Source organism: Vicia villosa, linkage group LG1 (assembly GCF_029867415.1).
Source record: "Vicia villosa cultivar HV-30 ecotype Madison, WI linkage group LG1, Vvil1.0, whole genome shotgun sequence".
Lineage (NCBI taxonomy): Eukaryota > Viridiplantae > Streptophyta > Magnoliopsida > Fabales > Fabaceae > Vicia > Vicia villosa.
In genome coordinates, this window is record NC_081180.1 from 131,014,820 (window position 1) to 131,039,545 (window position 24,726).

At 36.4% G+C, this 24,726-nt stretch overlaps 2 protein-coding genes across 2 annotated transcripts; both read left to right on the forward strand.

The window, feature by feature from the left end:
* Positions 1 to 11,120: 11,120 nt before the first annotated feature.
* LOC131644214 (uncharacterized) lies at positions 11,121 to 18,845 on the forward strand. Its single transcript, XM_058914651.1, has 13 exons — positions 11,121 to 11,606; positions 11,806 to 11,977; positions 12,094 to 12,311; positions 12,732 to 12,792; positions 12,989 to 13,061; positions 13,552 to 13,629; positions 14,053 to 14,210; positions 14,653 to 14,821; positions 15,531 to 15,996; positions 16,097 to 16,501; positions 16,733 to 16,936; positions 18,233 to 18,366; positions 18,512 to 18,845. Exons 1-13 carry the CDS (start codon positions 11,271 to 11,273, stop codon positions 18,696 to 18,698), a joined length of 2,661 nt encoding a protein of 886 aa, XP_058770634.1. The 5' UTR covers positions 11,121 to 11,270; the 3' UTR covers positions 18,699 to 18,845.
* A 120-nt stretch (positions 18,846 to 18,965) lies between these two features.
* LOC131644213 (probable leucine-rich repeat receptor-like protein kinase At5g63930) lies at positions 18,966 to 23,515 on the forward strand. The gene is made up of 2 exons (XM_058914649.1): positions 18,966 to 22,973; positions 23,065 to 23,515. The coding sequence occupies exons 1-2, from the start codon at positions 19,832 to 19,834 to the stop codon at positions 23,439 to 23,441; spliced, it is 3,519 nt and encodes a 1,172-aa protein (XP_058770632.1). The 5' UTR covers positions 18,966 to 19,831; the 3' UTR covers positions 23,442 to 23,515.
* Positions 23,516 to 24,726: the final 1,211 nt, after the last annotated feature.

The following is a 24,726-nucleotide window of genomic DNA, read 5'->3' on the forward strand; positions in this document are numbered from 1 at the left end:
ACCTAGGACTAGGGATACCCTATAATTACCACATAATCTTGATTATATAAAAGCTTGGTTTCAATTTAGGTTCCTAAGGACTTAGGATTTAGGTTGGAAGACCAAAGGTTTTCTCACTAAGGACTTAGGAGGAAACACCCTAAGGATGTGGTAACTGAATGTTATGAACTTGTTGAAGAGATCTTAATTCTGAAGTGTTGCATGCCAAATCAACCACTCACCCTAGCATCTCATATATTTGATAACAAAAATCAATTTATTTTCTCATTATTTTACTTTGCAAGGATTTAATCCCCCAAAACCAAAACATTAATCTTTTGTTCAATTGAATCATATTTTACGAATCTGTATTTCCTACGCAGTCCTTGAGATCGACATTCGGGGAATTTCCCCTATTATTACTACAGAGGCAAGAATAGTACACTTGCTATTTTTCCGATCAAGTTTTTGGCGCCGTTGCCGGGGACTGCCAAAATACAGATTTTTAACTTAAGTTCAATTGAAATTTTGTTGCTCTGCGACTAAAATTTTATTCTCTGCACTTTTTATTTTATTTTCTTTCTTATTCTAAAAATTGTCTAATCTGTTTATGCGAGGTAAGGCCTCAGCTGAATTTCTTTTTGACGCAGAAATCGAAAGAACTTTGCACGCAAGGCGCAGACAAGCTCGTCGAGAAAATCTGGAATCTGTAGAAGAAATTATTTCAGTTCATTCTGGTTCAGATTCTGAAAGTGAAGGAGAAGTCATGGGAGAGAATCCACCAGCGCCGGAGAGACTTCTTGGTGACTACAGTGCTACAAACACGCCGGGAGGTAGACTGACAATTGTCAACCAACCGGTAAATGCGGCTAACTTTCAATTGCATCCGAGCACAATAAATCAGCTGGAAAGAAAACCTTTCACCGGAAAGGTTAATGAAGATGCAAACAAGCACCTACAGAGGTTTCTTACCATGAGTACGACTTTAAAAATTGAAGGGCATACCGAAGAGGCAAAGAAGCTGAGAATGTTCCCGTTCACCTTGGCCGAAGAAGCAGAAGAATGGTTCTACTCTCTTCCAGCAGGTAGTATCACGTCATGGGAAGAGATGGAGAAGGCTTTCTTGAATGAGTATTTTCCCGCATCTGTATTTATAAGGAAAAGGTATGATATCTTGAACTTCAAGCAGAAGGAGGGTGAGCCATTAGGAGATGCTTACAAAAAATTCAAAAGAACTCTAGTAGCATGTCCCACTCATAATATGGACAAGACTGAACAGATGCAAGTATTTGTCAATGGGCTCAGAATGAAAACAAAGCAGTTGATTGATACAGCAGCTGGAGGCTCAACAAATTTCACAACAGCCTCCGGCATCATCAAAATCATTGAAGCAATAGCTGCAAATGAGCATTTGGAGTTGTATGACAGGTGTGCTAGCAAACCGGAAGGAATCATTGATCTTAAACTGGAAACTTCAAAAATCCGGGTTGAAGATGCGATAGCTGCAGAGGTAGAAAAGAGATTAAAGGCTATGAATATAGGTACTCAACAGGTTGCTCAAATCCAACAAGCTCAACCTGTAAGTTGTGAAATTTGCCAAGGTCCTCACCAAACTGTATACTGTGTTGCTACTCCCAAGCAGATTGAAGAAATCAAATTCCTGAGGCAAAACAATCCGTATTCTAACACCTATAATCCAGGGTGGAAGAATCATCCCAACTTCGCTTGGAAAGATCAACAACAAAATCCTCAGAAGGCAGAGTGGGAAGTAGCTATTGAGAGATTGATTGGACAATGCTCTCAGTTTCAAGAAGAGACGAGAAATAACCACAGGAACACCACAGCTTCAATAAAAAATCTGGAAGTTCAGGTGGGTCAAATAGCACAGCATCTCACTCTACAGGCACAAGGTAACTTTCCGAGCGCAACTGTGAAAAATCCGAAAGATCAAGAGAAGATTAATGTTGTCACTACAAGAAGTAAGAAAGTGGCAAAATCAGAAAAAGAAAAAGAGGAAATAGATGACCCCATGGTAATAGAGGTGGATTTGGAAATAAGAGAAAATCCAAAAAAGCCAGAAGTTGTGATACCACCGGTTAAACCAGTTGAAGAAAAAAATAAGAAAAATGTTGATCCGGTGATCAAACTACCTTTCCCTTCCAGAGTAACAAAGAAGAATTCAAAAGAGAAAGACTTTGAGAAGTTCACTGCCTTGTTCAAAAAGTTAGAGGTAAATCTACCCTTCTTTGAAGCACTTGAGCACATGCCCTTGTATAAGAAATTTATGAAGGAGGTGTTGGCTAAAAAGAGATCACTGGGAGGAGAATCAAAAATTGAAACTGAGAAGTGTGGAATAGTCTCGTCAGCAAGAAAGATCCCAATAAAGAGGAAAGATCCTGGAGCGGTGGCGATACCATGCACTATCAAGAATATAACATTTAAAAAGGTACTCCTCGATTCTGGTTCTAGTGTGAGTTTAATGCCGTTGTCCATTTTCAAAAAGCTTGAATTGGAAAAGATTAGTGAAAGTAAGACACAATTAAGGTTCGCCGATCACACCGTTAAGAAATCATATGGGGTAGCTGAAGATGTACTAGTGGAAGTGGATAAGTTTGTATTCCCTGTTGACTTCCACATCATGGACATTCCGGAAGACGAAGAAACTCCTATCCTTCTTGGGAGACCATTTTTGTCCACAGGCCGCTGCAACCTCGACATTGAAAAAGGGACACTAACACTGAGATCTTTTGATGAAGAAGTAACCTTGAAGATGTTAGGAGTTAAGAAACATAGGGCGGTTGTAAATGATCAAACTTCTGGTGGAATGACAGAAAGTGAGGAAAAATACAAAAAGCCTAAACAGCTCCAAGAAAACGTTTCAAGCATAGCCTCTCGGGTGGAACCAACTTATGTAGCTGTCAAAAGTCCTAAGAAAGCTAAGGAAGTCAAGAAGAATTTTGGAAGTAAATTGAAGAGAAAAGTTATCCATGCTTTTCATCTTCATGAGTTCGTGGTTACGGAAGTGAAAAGCAACAAGGTTTGGAAAAGGAAATACCCTCCATAATAAAGGGTAATGGACCGTCGAGCCATGCGACGTTAAACGAAGCGCTTCGTGGGAGGCAACCCACGGTTTTAATAATTAATTTCTCTGTTTGTTTATTTTATTTTCAGGAAATAAAAGAGAGCATCTCTAGTGGAAGCTAGGAAGTGATCATTGGAATGCAATACCTCTGTAAGCAACCTCTCAAAGGCTGGTTCTAAAACATTGAGGACAATGTTTCGTTCAAGTGTGGGAGGGGTTCTTTTCATTTGCTTTTAGTTGTTTTCTATTGTTTTTGTTTGTGTGTTATGTTGACATTGTGTTATAGATTGACTTATGGATGCCGAATGAATGATGAATGGTATTTAGTGGATGAAAGGTGCAACCTGAACCTATTCCCCGAGGCACCCTGGAAGTTGATGCAGCCGAAAGAAAAGTAACTGTTGGACGCAACTTGGTGATACTGGACAAAGAGGATTGTATGGTGTACCTGCGCCGGAAAAGAAGCCACATGACACGAGGAGTGCTTTGGAACCTATAAGCTTACCCAACATGGTGAGGTTATAAAAAGCCAAACACAACAGATGATCATCACGAGAGTTCATTCAGGTATGACTTTATCATTCTGATTTTGCGTATGTTCTACTGACACAGCATAATATGAGGACACACACTGAGGCATTTGTTTGTTTTACCACCTGAGCCTTTCTAGCCATCCGAAATTATATGTTTATCCGTTGTTACCCCAGTTGAGCCATACCCTTTTGTTTGTTATAACCATATCTGTAACCCGCAGCCAAACACTTCCAACCCTTGCTCGGCATAAATGCTGTGGTTTTCAGAGTTGTGCTAAAATCTAAGTTTGGGGTAGTAATCATCAAAGAAGAGGGCAAGTAAAAAAAATGAAAATAAAATTTTTGAGACATATGAATGTATGTCCCACAAAAAAAAAAAAGAGAAAAACTTGCCCGAATGAGAGACTCAGTTACATTAAGCACTCACGGAAGAATGAGTGAAGCAAAAGAGTCTAAGTCGAATAAATTCCCATTGTAACAAGTTGAGCATAATTACGAGAAACACAACACGAATGTCGAACCCAAAACCAATTGTTTATCCATTTCCTTGTGTATCCCACCGTACCTAAACCCCATTACAACCCAGAAGACCTCGAAAAGTGTGTGAACTTTGTTAGTGTAGTGTAGGTAGAATTTATTCAAAATTAAGAGTTGATATTGCATACCTTTATTTTGTGAGTGCAAAACACTTTAACCCTGAGAGATTTGGTGAGAAGTGTGAAAAAGCTTGCAGGTAAAAAGGCACTCTGATGTGGAAGTGTGGTAGAAAGTTTGGTTCGGCAAGCCAAAGATTCTACTAGAAAGGTAGACGCAAGTTGCGAATAACATCGGCTGTGTTGTGGAAAGAAAAATCCAGGGTGACCTCTGTTGGTCTCTTGCATCGCTTGAGGACAAGCAATGAGATAAGTTTGGGGTTGTGATCGGTCACCATTTCTACCTAATTTCTGTCATGTATTCGGTCTGAATTTGTTGATTCGGTAACACTTTGATCAATGTTTTATTGCTTTTGTTTAAGTATTTCATGTTTCATTGTTTTTCTGTTTACTTTGCATTATGTTTTAATTTAAGTTATTTAGATTCTTTTGATGCCGTTTGGTTAGTTGTGTACGAATTTCAGGGTTGAACAAGTCATCTTAAGTGTCAAAGCAACTATGAAGGAAGGAGAGGCAAGAGAAAGATGAAAATTCAAGGTTCTGGGGTCTAACACGACCGCCCGTGCTTCCACGCACGGCCCGTGTCAGGAGAATGGAACTCTCCATACAAAATCCAGGGACGACACACGGCCGCCCGTGCTTCCACGCACGGCCCGTGTCAGGATGGCTGGGAGCAAAAATAAAAATAAAAAGCAACACGGTCACCCGTGCGTCCAAGCACGGCCAGTGTTGCTGAGAGCGTGAAACTTCCAATTTTAGGGCTTTTTCATTAAATCTCCACCTTGAGGACACTTTAGACATTTCATTTGGCTGAGATTTGTACCTAGACTATTTAGTTGAGTTTGAGAGAATTATTTTGGGACTTTTTGCATCATACGATAGAAAATCACAGAAGAGAGAAGATAGTTTCATCAAGAGTTTTGGAGACGGAGGGATTCAAGGGTTTTCGCCATTGAAGATCAAAGTCACCATTATTTTTGAGTAATGTCTACATTCTTTATTATGTCTTTCTTGAATATTATGAGAGGCTAAACCCCCCAATGCTAGGGGGGTGGTCCTGATTTGGTTTTGTAATAACGATGAATTTGTGATTTCGTCAATACATTGGTTTATATTATTCAGTTAAATTATGCAATGTTCTTCTTGTTTTCTTTATCGGTCAAATAAGGATTAATCTATGGCTAACAAATACAGGACTGTAGTTGTTAGGGTTTGTGCATAATTTGATAATAGTAGATATCACCTAGGACTAGGGATACCCTATAATTACCACATAATCTTGATTATATAAAAGCTTGGTTTCAATTTAGGTTCCTAAGGACTTAGGATTTAGGTTGGAAGACCAAAGGTTTTCTCACTAAGGACTTAGGAGGAGACACCCTAAGGATGTGGTAACTGAATGTTATGAACTTGTTGAAGAGATCTTAATTCTGAAGTGTTGCATGCCAAATAAACCACTCACCCTAGCATCTCATATATTTGATAACAAAAATCAATTTATTTTCTCATTATTTTACTTTGCAAGGATTTAATCCCCCAAAACCAAAACATTAATCTTTTGTTCAATTGAATCATATTTTACGAATCTGTATTTCCTACGCAGTCCTTGAGATCGACATTCGGGGAATTTCCCCTATTATTACTACAGAGGCAAGAATAGTACACTTGCTATTTTTCCGATCAATGATACTAGCATACTTGCACACACACAAGTAATATACCTCTCTTATCATAAAGTAAACCTTTCATTATGACTGTTCTTTCATATAAGATGCTAATGACATACTTGCACACACACAAGTAAGGTCCCTCTTTTATCATGAAAGAACACTCATTTTCACTCACTTTTAAAATGTTTGTGGTAATACAATTGAAATATCTCTACGTTAAGATGACATCTTGTCTCTTTTCCGCAAGCAGATATTTAATTCAAACTTCAACATTGAGTTCAAACAAGGCACTCAAAATCAATTCATTTCCCTAATTAGTTCCTCGAACTACAAAGAGCTCTGACTTCCATTAGGGATATGTAGGCATGAGGTTCACAAGGAATCTCAGTGAGCTAATAAAAAACCAAAAACAGTCAGTTCATCTGTCTTTCAATTCAATTCAATTCAATTATCTCTCCTAACACAAAGGAGAAACTTTCCCAATCAAGCAACAAACACAAACACATAAACACAAAGAAGGTTCCCGTAGATTACTACGGATATGTAGGACGCTTAAAACCTTCCCTATGTATAACCAACCTCCCGGACTCCAGAATATATGTTTAGGTGAAATCCCCACTCCTAGAAAACTCTTAGAGTTTATTTGAGATCTTTTTCCCCTTCCTCCTCGTAGGATAATTAAAAAGTTCGTGTGTTATCGTAGGAAGAATTGAAATAAAATTCCTCCCACAAGGGCGTCTCTCTCCTTCTAAATTTCTCGTGAAGGGTTCAGCGTGCCGTCCTCCCTAGTGAAACGAGGAGGTAAAAAAACGACACCACACCATGATATGTTGTCAGCTTTCGTTGAGAGACGACACTCAAATACATCATCTTTTCATCTTCCACGTGGTGAGATCTCCATCATGCTAGATGATGTGTCATCCCCTCTACATCTTTCGATTAGGGAAAGATTATTAGACCATTCTAAAATGACTAGATGTGATGCACTAGGGATGATGATGATCTATTTGGGACCTGACCCAGAGAATTCCCTAAAGGAGCTATAAGACACTAGAGGGTGTCATGCTAGATTTGCATTTCTAAAAAAGTTATATATACACCATCTAGTTGTGGCAGCGGAGGCCCATTGTGATGCTGCACATGTTATGCATCATAAAACATGTGCATTGAGGTCATACCTCATGTATTTGGTTGACACATTGATATTTGTGGACAAAAATGCTTATTACAGTGATGCGGTTTATCTTAGATACTTAATTGAGGACCGAATTCATAAGTACAACAGGGGGTCACTTGTTTGGTTTACCTGTACTCGAAGTTAGCTAAAGGTTATCTTTAAAAGGCCAGACAAATGACAACAAGTTGCAGGCTATTCATGATAATATATTTGCACATTTACTGTTACTGTACCATTTTCATGACACTTGTGATACACCATTACTAATATTTCATATATACCATTTTCAAGCATGGATCCTCTAACACTTTCCATACATCTTTGGCTGGTCATATGTTGATGACTACTCTTAGGCTCAGCTATGTGTTTATGCATTTGTCCCGCTGAGAGGGAATTAGATGACTGAGCCCTTTATAGTGTTTCTTGATTGCACTGTAGTAGATGATGTATGTTACATATCGTATGACGATCACCGTCAGACTCGTCCCTTGGATGACATAGCCCTATACTCTGGGTGGTTGACTTATGGGTCATGCATGATGTATCCACGTCTTTTTGAGCAAGTCATGCGTCGGTTCAGGTATCTACAAGTTATTCCAAGAGATTCCTCCGTGTATGCTCCTCTTGCTATGGTCTAGACATATGTAGATGTGATGTATGATGATTTATATAATCATCTGGTACCAGATGAAGTATAAAATATGAAATCTTGTCACTAATAGTGTAGTGCATTTGGCTACATCCAACTGTATATTAAAGTATCACATCCCTACATGACACTAGATTCTCACGGATATCCACCTACCTAGATCATCAAAAGATATTAGAGGAGGAGTAGCTTAGGAAAGATCATATCGTTGATGTGTTACCCACATGTCAGTGTATAGAGGCCATTGCACGTGTGAGTTTAGAGAGATGGGAGTTTTTAGAAGGAAATCTTGTTAGGGCTACTATAGATGTCATTCTATCTAAGGCACGGACCACATTGTAGTACAGATGTAGAGAAGGAACAGGGGATCGGATATACCCAGTAGTATTTAATAGTATTTGTATTATGGATTATGGATAGTATTATGGTTTACAGTTTGTCATTTTGATAGTATTATAGATTTTGGATTGATTATATTATATGACATTTTAATCTTATTACACTAGTATGATTTAATTGATACCAAATTTATCATCTCGGTATACTTATTATAAACATAATATACTTATAACATCAATGTATTTCTTCAAAAGTGTCAAAATTTACTACCTAAAAGGTGATTATGGAAGTAGTATACTTTCGTAAATTTTACAGAGATGCATCTCCATAGTAATTAATGGTAAAATGAGAGTGTGACTCACTTACAAAAAGATGTGGAATATAAAGGAAATTTCTTAATGTACCCTATGGATTACTAGGACACCTTGTAAAAATACAATACTACTCTCAGATTTTAAAAATGCATTTTCGGACACACCTCAAACACACACAATTCAGTCGTTTTTGAACAATGTCACAATTTTATGACTAAATTTATTTTGGAAATATTTCCAGAGTATTTTTTTCTCATTCACGAATGAATTTAGGGTGAGTCTCACTTAAAACGTGTTTTGATATAAAAACGGTACGTCCGGAGATACATTTTTAGAATTTGAAAGATATTTTCGAATTTCATAATGTTTTTCACCCTATTGATGCACTAAAAGATCCTCATATATAATAAAGTACGTACCAAAATATATGTGGAATTCTTATTCCACCTCATGGTCCAAAGAAGTACCATATGCAATTCCAAAAATGCCCCTTCAAAACTGAAAATATATTTCTAGTGCGCACCATCTCTTGTTAAAATTGATTGAAAATCGGAAGTATATTTGCGGTTTCAAACTGGCAATATATTTTCGGTTTCTTCTATTACCATTTTAATATTGTTACGATTCGTTCGCGCATAATACAAATACTTGTACAAACGAAAAAAAGCCACAAATTACTAAATAACAAAAAGCTATTGAGCCAGAACTACTATATATATATATATAGTGTTGTAGTAGTACGAGATATAAAAAATATAATCCAAAATGTAATACAAAAAAAAGTACAACCAAATAACAAAAAAAGTAACAAAAACTACTTGGTATGGCGGATGATGGATCGGCCTGTGACCCTCGAGGCATTCCTCCGCTGCCTCCTGTAAAGCATAATAGCCTGAGCTCCCACCATGATGGCATCCAGAGTCCATCTAGCATCAGATCCATCAGTAAATGAACCTCGGTCAATACTCTTCTTCGTAAGCTCCAAGATTTAACGACACCTGGGCAAGACGTCAGTGGCATGATCAGCCCTAGCCTGCTCTTCCTCTAGGATCTCCTGATGAACTGACATTGGTGGGTTCCTTGGAACATCTAGTATCATGTATGGATGGGACACCCGGAAGAACCATAACATGTAACCGTACTCGTAGCTCCAGTCGCATGTAGCTACGGTACTCCTAGCCTCCTCAAGAACAAGATGATTCTCAAAATCATCAAAAAGCTTATTCATATCCCTTCGTCTCACCATCGGAGGAGCAGCTACAGCAGGATCCCAGGGAATAGTCTGGATGAACCCGAATTGACGCATCACTCGCTCAGGCATATAGGCAGTTGTCTTGCGAATCCTGCAAGCCAACCAACCTATAAATAGCGACACCTCGTTAAATGGTATCGTCTCACGATGGTCGGCGTATGCAGATAAGTGTACGTCCTCATGGGCCAGCCGGTCAATGTACAACCGGAATGGATCTACCTCCTGGTTCCTTCAGAGGGGGCCATATGCGCAGACACGCGGCTTATCTTTAGCATAACTCTTCGCAAGTGACCAACCCGAGATACGGGGGAAGTGTTGTAGGATTCATCCCTGAAATAAGAAAATTAAATAGTTAGTTTTGCAAATCAAAATAATTAACAAAGGCCACAACGAAAAAGAAGTTATACCGTCATCAGAGACATGCTACTGGTTATCTGTTTAGTATTCCACTTAATCCTTTCGTCCAACTTCGTGTACAAGTATACCAGGAAAGCAGCACCCCTAGTTCCACTCGTTGACCGTCTCAAGTTTAGCAAAAAAACCTGAGGTACATGATATCAGTGTAAGTGGAATTGTCCATAAAAATCTGTGTACCAACAAGATACAAAAGGTATGCTCTCATAGCATACCTCCTATGCATGATAACCTGCTCGGCATCACCATCGGCATCTCATGCACGTTATACCTCCTCCCCAAACACCTCATCCAAATAACTGTACTTGACATGACTACCTCGGGTTTTGTCAATCTCTCCTAGGGCACTCTCAGGGGTGACTCCCAACATCTCAACCAACAGATCCAACGCCTCCTCCTTACTGATCCTCTCATGATCCAGGAATCTCCCTCTGATCAGAAGATGTAGTAGACACGCGATGCCGTCGAGTGTGATCGTCATCTCACCATGTGGTATGTGAAACGACGATGTCTCATGGTGCCACCTCTTGACGAACGCGTTACTCATACCCCAATTGACCACGTTGTATCCACAGAGGGCCAGATCTTTCAACCCTATAGGCTCTAAAAGCTCATCAAACCATGGCTCCGTAGGGGGTACCAGTTTACCGATCTTCCGTCCATGGCTAATGACCTTGAGCGTATCACGGTCCTGCATAAATGTTTTTATGGATTTAATAAAAAAACCAAAATTCAAAATTCATAAATAAAATCATAATTAAAAATGAAATAGAAATCAAAATTCAAAATCCATACATGTTCGTCCTAAATACGTCTAACAACATGGTCAGGGTAAAGAGGAAGAAGGAATAAATCAGACGGTCCTCCTCCAAAACCCTGAGGCGCCACAGGCTGTGCAGGTGCGCGCGGGGCGGGCAGGTGGAATCAGAATTTCCCAAATATATTTCCAAAATATATTTCCAAATGACTGAACGACAATTTTGAATTTTTACATGAGAGCCCAAAGACAAGGCCCAAAGAGAGAAAAAAAAGTGAAGTTTTGATTTAGTAATCGTTTGGAATTGTATTTGACTATCGTCATTTCTGTACTAAATCCTTATCATCTTCACCACAAGAGCTCTTAGATTCCTTCTTCGCATACTGAACACTCTCACTGCTTCACTCTCTCAATTCTCAAAACCAAAACTCATTTCACAAAATCCACATACATGCATTCATGTTACACTTACAGTTACGCCCATACCTACATCCCCTTCAAATTAAACCGCTTCCCTCCTCGAACCGCACCGGTTCGAGCAGCGGCGGTCACTTCCTCGGAGAAGCGGTCCAGAAAGAAGAAACAACCCAAAGATGACGACACTTCACTTGAAACCAGTCTCCGGTTCAGTTTCATGGAGGAGCTCATGAACCAGGCCAGGAACCGTGACTCGACCGGAGTTTCTCAAGTCATGTACGACATGATTGCCGCCGGTTTGAGTCCCGGTCCAAGGTCGTTTCACGGTTTGGTGGTTTCGTATGCTCTTAACGGCGATGAGCAAGCAGCGGTAATTCTCTTTTTCACTAATCAGATACCAAAATCGATATCGAATTGAATTATAGTTTTATCCAAACAGAGCCTAAGAGTTTATTTGAATTGATATATTTGAGTCTATGTAATGGCATAGGTATTTGTGACTTGTGAGACTGATTGAAATGACTTATAGAAACAGCTTTTATGATAAGCACTTATGTTACATTGTGTAGATGGATTCGCTGAAGAGAGAGTTAGGTGCGGGGCTTCGACCGGTTCATGAAACTTTCATTGCGTTAGTAAGATTGTTTGGGTCTAAAGGTCAAGCCACTAAAGGTTTAGAGATACTTGGAGCTATGGAAAAGCTAGATTATGATATTCGTCAAGCTTGGATTATTCTTATTGGTATATTTTGATTTTTTATGCGATTCATTTCACTCTTGACTGGTGATGGTTTAATTTTATTTTTTTTTCCGGTTAGTGACTTGTTTATTGTGTGTTGGTTTTCTCGTGTGATGTAGAGGAACTCGTTCGGAATAAGCATTTGGAAGATGCTAACAAAGTGTTCTTGAAGGGTGCTAAGGGTGGCCTTAGGGCTACAGATGAAGTTTATGATCTTTTGATTGAGCAAGACTGCAAAGCGGGAGACCATTCTAATGCTTTGGAAATTTCGTATGAGATGGAAGCTGCTGGACGAATGGCAACAACGTTTCATTTTAATTGCCTCCTTTCTGTGCAGGTTAACTTTCTCCATCTATTTTTGTGTGCAATTCTTAGGGTCAGTTTCATATCACATTAAAAATGGATGCCGAAACTATTATGTGTTACTAGTTAACTCATATGTTGTAGCCGTTATACATACATCATTATCTAGTAGATGAATTCCATACTTAAAAGTTAAAACTCTAACCAAAACCTTGCTCCATGGGTTGTGCTTCTCTTTTTGACTATAAAGTCTGTTAAGATTACTACTGATATAGAATATGATGTAATGTAAATTTACTTTTACATGTTTCAGTATTTCGGGTGAACAATGCTGAGTTTTTTTAACTTTTCAAATTTCAATTCGTTATGAAAAAACAAATTATGAATGTGTTTTGGTCTTGACCTGGATGTTTGCGTTATGTTTTTTTAATATTACTTCCTTCAAATTAAATAGGCTACCTGCGGAATACCTGAAATAGCCTTTACAACATTTGAGAACATGGAATATGGAGAAGGTTTGAATTCCACGTCTCTATTTCTTTTTACTTGTGAAACACTCCTTTGTCAATTCCGATTGTTTTTCTCTTCTTTTATTTCTTTAATTGCGTGTGAATACTGTTTGGGATAAGGGCGCTCTTTTCTAGATTGATATAGCCTATTTCTCTATTATGAACGTCTGAGTTGAATAGTCTTTAATTCATTATGCTATAGATTATATGAAGCCGGATACAGAAACATACAATTGGGTCATTCAAGCGTATACTAGAGCTGATTCTTATGACAGGTTAGTCTGCTGCGTGTGCATGGTGAACAGTAGGCAAAAGGCAACATTATTGCAAAGCAATCTTTGTTCTTTAGCAATTTAGATTTGTTCCTCAGTATGAACTCTTAATATATAAGGAAACATTATGATAAGGATTATATTCCTCAATCTTCACTTGTTAAATAAACTATTTTGCAATCTTCATATTCTACCTTTTTATTTGTTGACGTCACTTTGGAAAAAAGTTTAGTACCAAATTATATGCTGTTTTACAATACCAATCATTAATGTTACTCTTCCTATTATACCCATAAGCATTTATTATTCTCTCTTCTTTCCATTCTTTCAATTTATCTTTCCCATACCATTAATGAAGGCTAATTTTGTAAAATCTTTCACAATTTCTCTTATCATACAACAATAATAACTACACTAAGGCCCCCATTGAATATTCTTGGATTGAATTTATTATTGTGTGATCTAACCAAAGTTGTTTCCGTTTGACTTATAGAGTACAAGATGTCGCTGAGTTGCTTGGCATGATGGTCGAAGATCATAAGCGCATACAACCAAATGTGAAGACCCATGCGTAAGGCACATTATTTATATTTTTCTTTTACAAACCTGACCATTTTAGCATGTTGAATAGTGGATGATTTGAATTCATTAGTATATAATTTGGCCTTTTATTGGCAATATTCATTAGTTTTTGTAGCTGACTTATTTGAAAAATATTAGAAGTTTTTCATACTGAAAAATATTTTGTATGGAAGTTTGAGCTTCTTTCACTTCTTGTGGAAAACCTTTTTGGAAACATAATGAGAAACAAGCAATTCATCATAATCTGTGTGAGTGTTGACTGTGGGCGAGTATTAAGGTTAAGATTTTTTTTATTTATTTAAATTTAGAAGGCCTATGGGTTCCTGCTTTAATGTATAGATTTTAGTGATACTTCCTTCTGCGAGGAGTTTACTTTGCATTTGTGACTAAGTAACCTTTGGTGTCTCTGTAGGCTGTTAGTAGAGTGTTTCACCAAGTACTGTGTAATACGAGAAGCTATCAGGCATTTCCGAGCACTTAAAAACTTTGAAGGGGGTATAAAAGTTCTACATAATGAAGGGAACTATGGAGATCCTCTTTCGTTGTACCTTCGGGCATTGTGTCGGGAAGGTTTGATTATACTGGTTATTTATTTTAAGTATTCTCATTCTTAGAATAGTTGTCTTTATTGATAAAGAATTTAATATTTCATTAATATTCTGTATAAAATGTTAGGGCATCAGAGGCATGTATTCTATAGGGTGTAAAATATGTTCAGCTTAAAGAATAATTTTCAGGTTATTACTTATTAGTTGAAGAGTAATATGCTATTTCATCATGTGTAGAAGGTTTGCTTCCACAAGTTATTTTCATTCCCTTAAGAAGCTATTTTCTTATATTTTGTTACTCTTGCGGCGAGTAAAATAACTTACATTACTAAGGATAATAATCACGGTAAATGTAATTGTCCGTGTAGTTCAATATGTAGTGTCATAAGTTGTTCATACATATTTATGACCAAAATTGTTCAGGAATGCTTTGACTTAACCTGGTAGACATTTTTGTACTATAGGAAGGATTTTTGACTTGCTTGAAGCTTTAGAAGCTATGGCCAAAGATAACCAACAAATTCCCCCACGGGCAATGATCTCGAGCAGAAAATACCGGACCTTAGTGAGCTCATGGATTGAACCTTTACAAGAGGAGGCTGATCTTGGTTATGAGATTGATTATATTGCTAGGTATTGTCTCTATTTATGCAAATCATTTCTATTTTATATTTGGTTTTATTATTATTATTATTATTATTATTATTATTATTATTATTATTATTATTATTATTATTATTATTATTATTACTATTATTGTTGTTGTTGTTATTGTTATTATTATGGTCTGAGTTATTTATTTTATTTATGTGTGCACACATACTTTTATTGCTTAATCTTGCTCAAGTCACTAAACCCCAAATTGAAATTATTGTAATGAATTGACTCGTCTTTTTTAGTTTTGATTGAGGTTTCATCTTGACTGTTATTTTACTGTCCAAGAGTAGTGTCACTAATGTGCCTACCTAATGATTCTTATCTTACCTTGTGATGGTAATTTCTGTTTCTGTAGCTTCCACATTGGCGTGCCGACCAAAATGTCCACCAGAGCACAGTGTTATTTTATAAATTTGAGTCCTTACAGTACCCAAAATTGGACTATTGGCTAAATAGGCAGCCCAAAATCTAAGTACTAGTCTGAATAAACTCTTAAAAAATTTCTACCTAGAAAATTTTCAAGCTTTTTCATTTTGGTTTTGCTTTCTTTCTATTTGATGTAGGCATGTGCTAGCCACAGGTCTAGTATATATTAGTTAATGGGGCTTATTGATCTAGTGCATATTATTAAATTGATTTATGTTTGTTGATGTCTTGATTGCAAGTTTGCTATTCATTGAAACAGATATGTTGAAGAAGGTGGCCTTACTGGAGAGCGCAAACGGTGGGTGCCTCGAAGTGGTAAAACACCTCTAGATCCTGATGCTGAAGGATTTATATATTCAAATCCAATGGAGACCTCCTTCAAACAAAGATGCCTTAAGGAGAGGAAGTTGTACCATAGGAAGCTTCTGAAGAAATTGCAGTTTGAAGGAATTGTAGCTTTAGGGGATGATGTATCTGAATCTGATTATGTTAGAGTGCTTACGTGGCTAAAGAAAATCATAAAGGGGCCTGAACAGAATGTTTTAAAGCCTAAGGCTGCTAGTAAAATGCTTGTGCTTGAATTGAAGGAAGAACTAGAAGCACAAGGTTTGCCTACTGATGGAACCAGAAATGTTCTTTATCAGCGTGTTCAGAAAGCAAGGAGAATAAATCAATCTCGTGGTCGGCCGCTTTGGGTTCCTCACATTGAAGAGGAGGAAGAAGAGGTTGATTTTTTTTCCTAATGTGCTCATATGCCATATTCTTTTGTCGGCCATCTTGATCTTTATATATAATGCATAAACTTAAATATGGTTAATGTTGCAGGTGGATGAAGAGTTGGATGCATTGATTTCCCGCATAAAGCTGGAGGAAGGAAATACAGAGTATTGGAAACGCCGCTTCTTAGGAGAAGGCTTACCTGGTGCTCAAGGAAATGCCATGATTGAAGATACATCAGAGTCCCCTGATGTTCAAGATTATATTGATGTTGCAGAGGGTGATGCAAAAGAGGCCGAAGATGATGAAGCAGATGATGATGATGAGGAAGTAGAAAAGGCAGAAGAGGAAGTAGAACCGAATGAGAACCAAGACGTAGAGAGGATAAAGGAAAAGGAAGTTGAAGCTAAAAAACCCCTTCAAATGATTGGAATCCAGCTCTTGAATGATTCCGACCAACCCTCGGCCTCTTCTAAAAAGTCAAGAAGAAGAACATCTCGGAATATGGTCGAGGTATGATAATCTCTTGGTGTCTTTTTTTCCATTCCAAATATTCTAGTTGGTCGGGGAGGGGGATCAAGCAGGATGATTTGTTTTCTTGACCTGGAGGGATCATGCATGAGAGGCTGAGTCTGTTTTAGACCTTGCGCTTGAATTTAATGTTATACTCTTTTATTCTTTGTTGCATTGTTACATTTTGAATACTTTGACGTTGTTTGAGAATTTATAGTTGTTTCCTTGCAGGATGATGCCGACGATGATTGGTTTCCTTTGGACATATTTGAGGCATTTAAGGAAATGAGGAATCGTAGAGTGTTTGATGTATCAGACATGTACTCCTTAGCAGATGCTTGGGGATGGACATGGGAGAGAGAACTGAAGAACAAGCCTCCTCATAGATGGTCACAGGAACGGGAAGTCGAGTTGGCAATCCAAGTTATGCAGAAGGCAAGTAACTAAACCTGGACTACTTTTTTTATTGCAAGCTTCTCTATTTGAATTGGTTTGAAATGGTAAAATGTCACGGTTTCTAAATCCTAATAGGCATATATCAGAATTACTGCTTCATGCAAACAAAATGAAACATACTGTTTATAACTCCCCTTGAGAGTAGATCCAAAATGGTGTAAAATGGTATTGAAAATTGACAGTCAAATTATCTTGTATTCATGATCAGCTTGCACTTAAATCAAACATTTATTTTCATACAGATTGCAAATAGATACTCAGCCCAATGGATACCACAATAAAGTTTACACTCCTCAGTTTTTACTAATATATATGCTTGAACCTTTAACTGCAATGTTTATGTTTTTACACTTTTGAAATAGTAATGTCATTTGGCATCGGTTAGTTCTGCTTATGAGCCTTGTAGGTTGCTATAATGGATAATCAGATAAACTGGAGAGCTTTATTTTCTTGTGCATTTTTGTTCGACAATCATCTTTCTTTTTCTCTTTCATCTTTTTCTGAGTTATGTATTCACAAAATTCTGAAAGATCATAAAACTAAAGGAATTTCTACTTAAATAGATTGTGAGCGACCATATTGGATAGTGGCATATATAGGATATAGGAGGATATATCCGTTACATTTGGTACTTCTTAAAACTTGATAGATGCAAAAATTTGCAATTTTTAGTTTTTCTTTTAACACGGTTTTGTCTAAGCCTTTTGACTGAAAGAACAAAGAATGATATAATTTAACTTCAAACTCATTCAAATTTGGCTAGGTAAGCCTGTGAATTAATATGTAATAGGAGCAGATAATCGAAGATTATGCTTGTAGTGATGACATTGATGTTGCTATAAATTATGATCAAATAAGTAGTACCAAATACACCTTTAGAAACATTGAACAAAAAAGAAATATTCGGAGCTGTACTGTAAGTACTTGTATAGAACTAAAAGTTAGCAATGGCATAATGATTATTAAGTATGGTGTCAATGCTGTGGTTGTCATTGATCAAGAAGGAAATCTACAAAGAACTTGAAGTGTCTATAACAGTTGTTTTTTGTATTGTCAGCTAGAAAGCTACCCGTAAAGGAATGAATTTGCGCTGCTTCAAATATTAGCTTATAAATATTCTCAGTGGTGATAATGTGATATTTGTTATGTTTTGCATTATGCATCTGCTTGTAGATTCCTGTTCAAGCATAGTGTGATATTTCATTCAATTTTGAAATTTGGCTTATGTATCAAATCATAGCTGAGATATATTCATAATTTGGCTGTATTACGCAGGTCATACAATTGGGAGGGATGCCAACTATTGGAGATTGTGCCGTGATCTTGCGTGCAGCTATAAAAGCACCTCTACCTTCTGCTTTCTTGACAATTTTGCAAATAACTCATGGTCTTGGCTATAAGTTTGGGAGGTAACGCCATTTTCTTTATATAACGAAACTCTTGTAGTTGGAGTCTCTTAAGACTAGAGACTCACTCGGTTACCCAACCCATATCTTGATATTTTTGTTGCTTTCTAGCTAATAATTGCTTTCCTTTCTTTCCCCTATGTTTCAGACCGCTTTATGATGAGATCATATCTCTTTGCCTTGACCTCGGGGAACTAGATGCCGCTGTTGCCGTTGTGGCAGACTTGGAGACAACAGGGATCTCAGTTTCAGACGAAACTCTGGACAGGGTAATTTCTGCTAAACAGGAGATTGATAATGCTTCAAATGATGTCACGGATGCAGAAGGGTTGTAATATTATGCCTTCATGTTGTACTATTTTACACGAGAAAAGAAAGTCGTAGTGGTTAGTTTTCATGTAATATTAATTATTTCTTTGTTGTACTCTTGTGCAAATTTTGAGTTGAGCTGTTAATATTTAGTATCAGACCCTGGAAACTTACCATATTTGTAGATTTGTCATGCTGCTTATCCTCCTCTCCATTATTTTTCGCTTTTATTTTACTCCGTCATAATCTATTACAACCAACAGACAAAATTTAATGTTGGCGTCGTTACAAATAATCAAGTTACTAGAGCTTGAGTTAAAGACGAATTGTTTGGGAGACTCCAAGTTCGAATCCTGATTGGGACAATCATGTTCGTATCCTGGTTGAAACCGGACAAAAAAAGTCATTACAAACAAATTTAGCATGTGCTCTATATTCCCAGTGTCTGAAGAATGTTAAACATTGGAAAAAGTTTGAAGCACCAACACATTTTAACTTATTTAATGAGTTCTGCTAAGGTATTATCCCACTCACAAGATTCCTAAAATAATTCCGTAAGTTCTCTTTTGTCTGTTTGAAGGTTCATTGCAATGCATATAGACTAAATCCAAGCCAGGTTACAGTAAAACTACTTTTGCACCTAGTCATAGATTATTTAACACTTTTTTTTCTCTCTTAGTATCACTTTTAAACTTTTTTTATCAAACTTTATATTATGCCATTCATTATATTTTTCACCATCTCTGTACTATTTCTCTTTTCAGTCTATCAATTTTTTAATGATTTGAAGTGCTGAAGTTTGTAGAAGAATAATGACTTTTGACTACACTGATAAATTAAGCAATGTGGATGTAGTGTCAGATGAAACTCCACTTATCTTCAATTCAATTGGTTTTCATCTTCATGGAGCTTCAACTAGCAAATAATATCTTTTGCTCAAAATACATCATTTTATTTTTCAATCAATATTTCACCCTTTTAATACTACTGATTGGAGAAACTTCATTAAGATTCTAAAATTGCAGAGGCTACATGACAAAGAATCTCTATAATATAATGAGGGTTTGAGAAGAGTTTCAAATGATATTCATCCTATATAAGATGAATTATCTTAGAAAGTGGAATCTTTGAATGCTTCATTTGTCCTCCAATTATCTATATGCTAATATGCTATCTATTCATTCTTTACCATTATCATATTATCAAGTTGTCAGCTCTATGCACCTTCCCATTATCATGGGAAGTTTCACTCCTCTTCTCGATATTCCTCAAAATTTTGCATGTTTTAATGAATCTTCTAGTGCTTTGGTTCTTTCTTCTTCCAAGAAGGAAAATAAAAATAGTTAGTGTTTCACCTCTAATAGAACCCTGTGCAGAATTTGCATGTGCAAATATGGAGAAAAATGTATATGCATTGTTTCTGATGTTGTTGATATTTACTCTTATTGTCTGTCTCTCTGAAGGGCTTAATGCAGAGGGAAAATATCTTATGGATATAAAGGGGAAATTGTTTGACAGATACAGTCATCTTGAGAATTGGAATCCAAGTGATTCAACACCTTGTGGTTGGAAAGGTGTCATCTGCAACAGTGACATCAATCCATTGGTTGAATCTCTTGACTTGCATGCAATGAATCTCTCAGGCTCTTTATCTTCCAGCATTGGTGGTTTGGTTCACTTGCTTCACCTTAATTTATCTCAGAACTCTTTCTCTGGTTTTATACCAAAGGAGATTGGAAACTGCTCAAGCTTGCAGGTTCTTACTCTCAACATTAATCAATTTGAAGGTCAAATTCCCGTCGAAATAGGCCGGCTTTCGAATTTAACTGAGTTGCATCTTTCCAACAACCAGCTCTCAGGAACTTTTCCGGACGAAATTGGTAACCTTTCTTCACTCTCGATATTTACTACTTACACAAATCACCTCAGCGGATCCTTGCCGGCTTCTATCGGGAACCTTAAAAGATTGATTCGGTTTCGAGCCGGACAGAATATGATCTCGGGAAGTTTACCTCATGAGATAGGTGGATGTGAAAGCTTGGAGTATCTTGGTTTAACTCAAAATCAGATAAGTGGTGAAATACCGAAAGAACTCGGACTACTCAAGAACTTGCAATGTTTGGTCCTTAGGGAAAATGATCTTCATGGTGCTATACCTAAAGAGCTTGGAAACTGTACAAGTTTGGAGGTTCTTGCACTATATCAGAACAATCTTGTGGAAGAAATTCCAAAGGAGCTTGGAAACCTTGAATTCCTAAAGAGACTATACCTTTACAGGAATGAGTTGACAGGAAATATTCCAAAGGAGATTGGAAACCTTTCTGTTGCAATTGAGATTGATTTTTCGGAGAATCTTCTTACAGGAGAGATACCGATCGAGTTGGTTAATATCAAAGGCTTGCAACTGCTTCATCTCTTCGAGAACAAGCTAACCGGCACAATTCCGAATGAGTTCACAACTTTGAAAAACCTAACTCAGCTTGATCTCTCTATCAATCACCTCAACGGTACTATTCCGATTGGATTTCAGGATTTGACCAAACTGTCCTCATTGCAACTCTTCAACAACTCATTAAATGGTAGAATTCCTTATGCACTTGGAGCAAATAGTCCACTTTGGGTGCTTGATTTGTCGTTCAACAACTTAGTCGGAAGAATTCCGATTCATCTTTGCCAACAGTCTCACTTGATGATGCTGAACTTAGGATCAAACAAACTCGCCGGAAATATACCTTCTAGAATTACAAGCTGCAAGTCTTTGGTGTATCTTCGCCTCTTCGGTAACAACTTGAGGGGCAAGTTTCCTTCAAATTTATGCAAGCTTGTAAATCTTTCTACAGTTGAGTTGGAACAGAATGAATTCACTGGCCCCATTCCTCCACAAATTGGTAACTTCCCAAACTTGCAAAGACTTCACCTTTCTAACAACCGCTTTTCGGCTGAATTGCCGAAAGAAATCGGTAACCTCTCTCAGTTGGTATCCTTTAATGTCTCATCAAATCATCTTTTCGGTAGACTGCCTACGGAACTTTTCAACTGCAGGAAGCTCCAAAGACTCGACCTCAGCAACAACGGCTTCGTAGGTACTTTATCAGGTGAGATCGGAACTCTTTCACAGCTAGAGCTTCTAAGGCTCTCGAATAACAATTTTTCTAGTAAAATTCCATCAGAAATCGGAAAACTCTTGCGGTTGACCGAACTACAAATGAGCGAAAACTCATTTTGTGGTTATATTCCACATGAGTTAGGTGCACTCGCATCCCTGCAAATTGCACTTAATCTCAGCTATAATAAACTTTCTGGCCAAATACCTTCTCAACTTGGGAATCTTATCATGCTAGAATCTCTCCAACTCAACAACAATCACTTGAGCGCCGAAATTCCAAACTCCTTTAACAGACTTTCTAGTTTACTTTCTTTCAACTTTTCATACAACGATCTTTTCGGCCCTTTACCTTCTTTACCTCTCTTTCAAAACTCCACATTCAGTTGCTTTTCAGGTAACAAAGGACTATGTGGAGGACTTCTTGTCCTTTGTCAAAGTTCAACATCACATTCCCCTCCAAATAAACTAGGAAAAATTCTAGCTATAGTTGCAGCTATTGTTAGTGGAGTTTCATTGATTTTAATTCTGGTTATCATATATCTAATGAAAAATCTCACTGTGCCAAACCAAGATATAGTTAAACCGAATTCTCCAAATGTTTCAAACATGTACTTTTTTCCGAAAGAGGAGTTGAATTTCCAAGACATGGTTGAAGCCACCGAAGATTTTCATTCCAAATACGAAATCGGAAAAGGCGGCAGTGGAACTGTGTACAGAGCAGATATATCAAATGATCCTAATCATATAAACACAATTGCTGTAAAGAAACTTACATCAAACAGTAACAGCATTGATTTAAACGGTTGCTTCCGCGCTGAAATCTTAACTTTGGGCAAAATAAGGCATAGCAATATTGTGAAGTTATACGGTTTCTGCAACTACAGCGGCTCTAATATGCTACTTTATGAACACATGGAAAAGGGTAGTTTAGGAGAGTTACTTCATGGAGAATCTTCCTCTAGTCTTGATTGGTATTCCAGGTTTAGGATTGCTCTAGGAACTGCACAAGGACTATCTTATTTGCACCATGATTGCAAGCCGAGGATTATCCACCGCGATATCAAGTCCAATAACATACTTATTGACCATGAATTCGAAGCTCATGTTGGTGATTTCGGTTTGGCTAAACTTATCGATATCTCAAAGTCGAAGTCAGTGTCTGCAGTTGTTGGCTCTTATGGCTACATTGCCCCTGGTAAGCATTCTTCCAAACATTATCACATTTCATTTTTTCAACAATAATCATTGTTTCACGCGTGTATCGCGATCTTTCATTGTGATTACAGAGTATGCATACACAATGAAAGTCACAGAAAAATGTGATGTATACAGCTATGGAGTAGTCCTATTGGAGTTACTAACAGGGAAGAAGCCAATCCAGTCATTGGATCAAGGTGGTGGAGATCTTGTAACATGGGTGACAAATCATATCAACAAATATTCATTGAAACTAGACATCATTGATGCAAAATTGGACCTACTAGATGAAATTGATGTTGCTCAAATATTTGATGTCTTGAAAATTTCTTTACTTTGCACCGACGCGTATCCTTCTAGACGACCGACCATGCGTAAGGTTGTTGCAATGCTTACAAGCTCTAGTAAAAGGAAAGAGCAATCTTTGTTCTCTCCATGTCATGAATCAAGTAATGTTGAAGAATGATCTCTTTGTTTTTGTATATAAGTTCTTGAATAAAATTTGTACAATAATGGTTGGTCTTTAATGTAAAGTTTGTGTTCATTGGTATTCTTGTTTATGTAGTTTGGTTTTTTATATACCATATCATTTTTTACTGGTAGAAGTTATCATAATCACTAAAAACTTATACATAAGGCAAGACATTCAATCTAATAATATTGGTTTTTATCGAATAAATTTGTTCATGTTAGGTTTAGGTTATCATTCACTCATTTTGGATTAACTAGATATATGGCCCGTGCGTTGCACGGTTTGATTAATTGTTTTAAAATTATATATTCTTTATAAAAAAATAAAATTTTAAAATTATAGTATATCTTACCATATTGATTTTTTTTCGGCGTTCATATGTTAATCCAGTAACTTTATTCATATTTTCATGATTTTTTTTATTTATTTTTTGTAGTGGAAGAAATATGTTGTGACTTGATTAATGGATTAGTTATTTTATGAGGTATAGAAAACTATTATTTATTATGGGTCAATTTATATCATTAATAAATCGAAGAACTTTATATAATCATCTCAATAAATTAATTATTTTCACATCAATAATTAAATTAACAAAAAAATAATTTTGAAAATTAAAATTATTTTTTTTCAATTTTATAATTGATGATTCTAAAATTTATTAATTTAAGTTATTAAATTTTTAGCCAAACTATGTTAAGCTTTTTATTAAGTAATGATATTTAGATTATTAAATATAATTTTTTGATAAAATTTTAGATTAGTCCTCATATTTCTCTTCCATTTAACAAAATAAATCAATTATTTATAATACATATTATTTTAATATTATAATAAATCAAATACTCTACCATTACATAACTCTTAAAAAATATTCAGAGTTTAGTAACTTTAAACTAAATCAATTTTAACTTAAAACTAAATTTTATTTTAAAATTTTACTTTCCGTAAATAATTATTTAATTTTAAAGAATATATAAAGATAGTTAATAATTATTATCATATTAATACAAATAAAAATAACAATAAAAATAATTTAAAAAAAATAAGAAAGTTAATATAATTTATAAGATTTAACTGATGTATAAAATAAAATAGAAATTATACATATTATTCATATAAAAAGACAATATTATTAAAATGATGTGTAACAAAAGTTAATTATTTTATTGGTTATAATGCTTAAAAAAGAGAGATAAAAAAATATAAACATGAAAAGAAATTCCTTCCCGATGGAAGAGAGTTAAGAATCAGAAGATTGTTGTTACTTGATGCGAGC

Coding starts and splice junctions, on each gene's coding strand:
- LOC131644214 (XM_058914651.1), top strand. CDS start 11,271: ATGCATTCATGTTACACTTACAGTTACGCCCATACCTACATCCCCTTC. Junction 14,211..14,652: donor TCGGGCATTGTGTCGGGAAG/GTTTGATTATAC, acceptor TTTGTACTATAG/GAAGGATTTTTGACTTGCTT. Junction 18,367..18,511: donor CTTGGCTATAAGTTTGGGAG/GTAACGCCATTT, acceptor CCTATGTTTCAG/ACCGCTTTATGATGAGATCA.
- LOC131644213 (XM_058914649.1), top strand. CDS start 19,832: ATGCTAATATGCTATCTATTCATTCTTTACCATTATCATATTATCAAG. Junction 22,974..23,064: donor TTATGGCTACATTGCCCCTG/GTAAGCATTCTT, acceptor TTGTGATTACAG/AGTATGCATACACAATGAAA.